We start from the raw sequence: 5099 nt of genomic DNA on the forward strand, positions 1-5099 counted from the left end.
AATATATTATATTATTAGAGATTTCTTTCAATTATATTTTAAAGTAAAATAATTGATTAATATTTTCAAGATATCCTTTTTGGTAATACAAAACATAAAATACTAATACAACACATAAGGTTTATTTTTTATCTTATGCTAACAACTTAGAAAAAGTGATTTTCATATTGATTTTTAATTGACTTTATAGATTAAAGGTTAGAATATGTAACAAATTAAATCGTTCATATTTGATATTACAAACTATAGTTGTAAGTTATAACGTTGAAGTACAAAGTAGCCAAATGTCTTAAGGATCTTGTTAATTGGTAGTCAACAGCATGATTTTATACAAAACTCGTAAACGTAAACTTCTTTTTATTTATTTGGAATGAGTTATCCCGTCACTCAACTCATTCAGATGAGCTCATAAGCCTATTAATACGAGAAAAGTTGGGACAAGAGGTATTATATATTTTGGTTCTGAAAGAACCTTAAAAACCTTTATATAATATATGACGGTTCAAATTCCATATTTTAATATTTTATACATAATACTTTATTAAGTTATTTAAAAGTACAATAATTAAGTATCATCAATCATTTGACTCGTTGATTAACGATTCTTCTGTTGATTTCCAATTCTTTTATATATCGTAAAACTTACACACATTCTTTAGCTCTATTGTGGGTCAAAGTTTTTTGTCGTTGAAATTGTATGAACTCTTCCCATAACCAAGATATCGTATATAGTTTAATGATCCTTTTCTTTGACCCCTAAAATTTTGTCTTATGACATGATCATTTTGAATTGTTTGAGAATATCTTTATTTAATCTAGTGTAAAGTCAATAGTTATAAATTTATGATACAAAATAATGAACCTCCCATCATATAATCGAACTAAATATTTTAACGACATCCAACATATTTAGCAAACTATTTGATAAACTAGTTGGTAGTTAATAACTAGTCATATTTGGTAAGAACTAGATGACAAGTTATATAACAAAAAAAGGGGTTGCAAAAACTAGAAAGAAAACTCAAACCAAGTGAAAGAAGGGTCGTAGATTATGTCTGTGCATCTCACACATTGGGTGGTTATGACTTTTTTTGCTCCGCTAGATATTCTTCATAGAAAATAATTATCACTAGTTGTCTTTATATTGCTTTGTCTTATGTTTAATTCTTGTTTTAATCCAGGACAACAATGAAACTACTTGCCACGAAGATTTCTGACTTGGCACAAAAATTATCAGAGATTTTGGCCGAGCAGCTAGGCCATAAATCTGATTTGTTCAAGGAAAAATGTTCGCCTACCAGTTGTTATCTTCGTATGAACAGATATCCTGTTTGCCCCATTTCTTCACAAGTGTTTGGATTGATGCCACACACTGATAGTGATTTCTTGACTATTTTATACCAAGATCAAATTGGTGGATTACAATTAGTAAAAGATGGGAAATGGATCACTGTTAAACCTAATCCAAAAACTTTGATCATCAATATTGGAGATCTTTTTCAGGTACATATACATTTTACAGATTCTCTAATAGATTGTTTACTCAAAGGCAACTTATAATTGGCATACGGATACAATGCATGCCATTACATACAAGTGGTTCCAAATGTCATTGACATTAATTATTTTTCCATCGTTTCAGGCATGGAGTAATGATGTTTATAAGAGTGTTGAACATCGTGTAGTTACTAATAAGCATGTCGAGAGATTCTCAACAGCTTATTTCTTCTGTCCATCTTATGAAACAATGATACAAAGTTGCATTGAGAATTCAGTTTATAGAAGATTCAGTTTTGGAGAATTCAGACAACATGTTCAAGATGATGTCAATATGCTTGGCTACAAAATAGGGCTTCCTAGGTATATCATKTGAACCAAACTTTCAGGCCTAAGGTTTGGCCTAGAAAAGTGGAGCACCTGCCCCAGAGTATATGACTTTTAAGTGTTAAATTAGTTCTTGTTACTAGAAGATTAAGAATGCTTATGGTACATATAAAGTATTATTAGGACAAAGAAGCTCGTCATTATGATTGGTGAAACAAAAGACATATAGTTAATATCTTTGGAATGTATGCGCGTCAATTATGTCTTTATCATGTTTCTTTCTCGATAAACATAGAACAACTAAGAAAATGAAAGAGATATTAGGAAAGACATCATGAAAAAAATGGAGAAGAAGATGAACGCTCATAGAAGTCTTTGTTGTAGGTGATGTAAAAAAGAGACTTTATCATGTGAGTAAAATGATATGATCTTCAGCATTGGCACGAGTGCCACAACCATCATGTATTAGTACTTCTTAATATTATTTCTGTTGGATTTGGTATGATATTCCTTTGCAAGATATGTCTCATGGAACTACTTTAATTTCCACTTACATAATTGGGAGTATTAAAACTATATAACATATAGAAATATATATAATGAAATGAAAAATGATTTTTATTTCACTGGAATTTACCTTCAGTCTATCTAGTAAAGATTATTATTAATACTAATCAACCACACATTAAATTGGTGTATTATCGTCACTTCCCTTCCATATAACCATGTCCTCGGTATCTAGCACTAGAAAATCCACAGGGTAATAGAAGTCCTCAATCTTCACAATCACATCCTTAAGCACTTCTCTTGTAGATTGATCATGAGTTGTATTAACACACTTATCGTTTTGAATTCACAAACTCGAATTGATAGTACACCAATCCTGGCAAGATATTCACACTAGTCCTTAAATCCAGCAAGGTGTTCTTTATAGAGGAATTTCCCATGATGATAGGGATCAATTGTGGTAGGGAACTAGATAGAATAATGTTCATTTGCTTAGTAACTTCGATCTTTTTGGGATCAGAGTCTTTTGTTTGCGTTTTTTAGTGCACAATTCCCTTAGGAATTTGGAATAAGTTGGGATTTGTTTGATGGCATCTAGTAGTGGTAAATTTATCTTTACTTGGCAAAAGGCATCCATCATATCCTCATTTTTTGGCCCTCTTTTTCCAAATGGGAAGTCGTAGATTCATTTAAAGTAGTGGCAAATTGAATAGTGGGTTCTTGATTAGGTAATCTCAAACTCTCCCCTTCTTGATAGTTATGCAATCATATTGGATACATATCCAATGTGATTGGAATTTGACTTACTTTTTTAGACTCTACTCCCTACTCAATCTCTTTCCCTTTTTTGTTAGAGAAATTTCAACATTCTTTTAAAGAAGAAGGTCCAAATGATGGCCACTTGAAAAAGTGATTTCATTTACGTGCTCATGACTACGACTTGGGTTAGTCATACTTGGCAGCGTACCCCCGTCCCTTCTACTCATTTGTCTAGCCAGTTGGCCGACTTGTTTCTCTAGAGCAAAATAAAAACGAGTACTAGTAGTAGCAGACTGGGTATTTTGTCGTTTGTCATTTTCATATAATTTTTCATCATTACTATCATATCTTTCATTTATTTTTTAAGTGGCGATGAGCCCTGTCTGTTGTTATAATTATTGTTACCACCAAAGTTTTGATCCGACTAATTATTATGGTCGTAATTTCTAGAGTGAGAATGATCGTGATTTTGTCCTTGAAGTTTGGGCCGACTCGATTGACCCTCATGAGGGTGATTTTGGAACCAAGATTGATTTAAAGGACCCTTTTGATTAATTTTTCAAGAAAAATTAGGATGTTTTCGCCATCCCTTGTTGTAAGTTCTTGAGAATGGGTCTAGAATGTGATTACCAAACCCTTGGGATTGATTTACACTCAAAATGGAAAACTATGCACTCACTTGCAGAATGTGAGGGATCTTTGTAGTGAGTGCATGCATTTTGAACTTGAAAAACATCATTTTTCTATTTAATCATCCCACTGAAGACAAGACCAAGCATTTTAGACAACTTATTAATCTCACCCTTGACTTCTTTAATCTCACCCTTGAAATCTTTCCTCGAATCATTTATCCCTTCAATATTAGATACTAATGACACTGACCTATGAGTCGCTCGTAAAAAATTGTGTGATGCAAGGTTTCGACTGTATGTTTCTAATAATTGTCATGTCTCTTCATCATTCTTAGTCTTCATCTGTCCCCCACTTACAACATTAATTAGACCTTGGTGAGCTGGGTCTAAGTCATCTAAGAAAATTTTCACCGAGATCCATTTTGGGGTATCATGGTGAGGACATGAATGAAGAAGCTTCTTGAGTCGCTCAAATGCCTCATCAAACTCTTCCCTAGGTGGCTACTAAAAATTGGAGATCTCTCGGGGTATCTCAAGGTGAAGATGCTCCTTGGCTCAAGTGATATAAACCATTGTTTTGCTCGCCCTTTTAGAAAAAAAGGGGGGGAACAATATGAGCCTAAGGTAGTCTTGGGTGATACCTTGAATTTGTTGGTATTGCAAATGGAAATGAATTCGTATAAGTGATTATACGGTTCACTTTGGGTAGGCCATGGAAGTTTGGAAGGGACTGAATGAGATGAGGGCGAAACTCATAGTAGGTATCATCATCACCCAATAAGGATATTGGGGACGGGTTCTCGCATGCTTCCGGTTGGAAATAAGTTTCCAACGGAGGGGAATTTGGTAGTGTCGGGGGATTTTCCATATTTTCTTTAGTATTACTCATCAATTTTTTTGTGCATTTCAATCTTAGGCTCCTTGATCACATATTTCTTATTTCTAGCTTGCATTTTGGTTTCTTCTAACTCATGCACTCCAAATATTGGAAAATGTTTTTTAAATCTAGTGTGGTGCATGCAACTTAAGAAAACTAGTTATTAACCTCAATCAGATCAAAGCTTAAAACTACGTGGCAGACAACCTAATAAACAATTAAACTAAAAAGAAATACAATTATTTATGCCAAAAATTACACCAAATATAATTTAAGGTTTATTTGCAGAGCTTTAACAATTAAAGATCCATCAACTTCAAAATTAACACTAACAATTAATGGAAAATAAAGATTAACGAGACAGAGGAATTGGTGACAAGGAAAAACCCTTAAACGAGAGAAAAAACCATGGGCGATATCGAGGATCGTCAATGCACTATGAAAGTCAATCAGAATGAAAAAAATATTATTGATTTATACTATGAAACATTGATGTAGTA

At 33.1% G+C, this 5099-nt stretch overlaps 1 protein-coding gene and 1 non-coding gene across 2 annotated transcripts in view; both read left to right on the forward strand.

Moving 5' to 3' along the window:
- The window catches only part of LOC112520333 (gibberellin 2-beta-dioxygenase 8-like), an 8249-nt gene extending 6334 nt beyond the window's left edge, over positions 1-1915 (forward strand). Inside the window, exons 3-4 of the mRNA XM_025128683.1 lie at positions 1182-1503; positions 1643-1915. Coding sequence (XP_024984451.1) covers positions 1182-1503; positions 1643-1873 — 553 coding nt within the window. The 3' untranslated portion in view covers positions 1874-1915. The remainder of the gene's footprint in view (positions 1-1181; positions 1504-1642) is intronic.
- Positions 1916-4149: 2234 nt separating this feature from the next.
- Positions 4150-4253, forward strand: LOC112520581. The gene has a single exon (XR_003070050.1). It is a non-coding gene; the product is annotated as a small nucleolar RNA R71 (small nucleolar RNA).
- Positions 4254-5099: the final 846 nt, after the last annotated feature.

The sequence above is a fragment of the Cynara cardunculus genome, assembly GCF_001531365.2.
Source record: "Cynara cardunculus var. scolymus isolate 2C chromosome LG 10, CcrdV1, whole genome shotgun sequence".
In the NCBI taxonomy this organism is placed as follows: domain Eukaryota; kingdom Viridiplantae; phylum Streptophyta; class Magnoliopsida; order Asterales; family Asteraceae; genus Cynara; species Cynara cardunculus.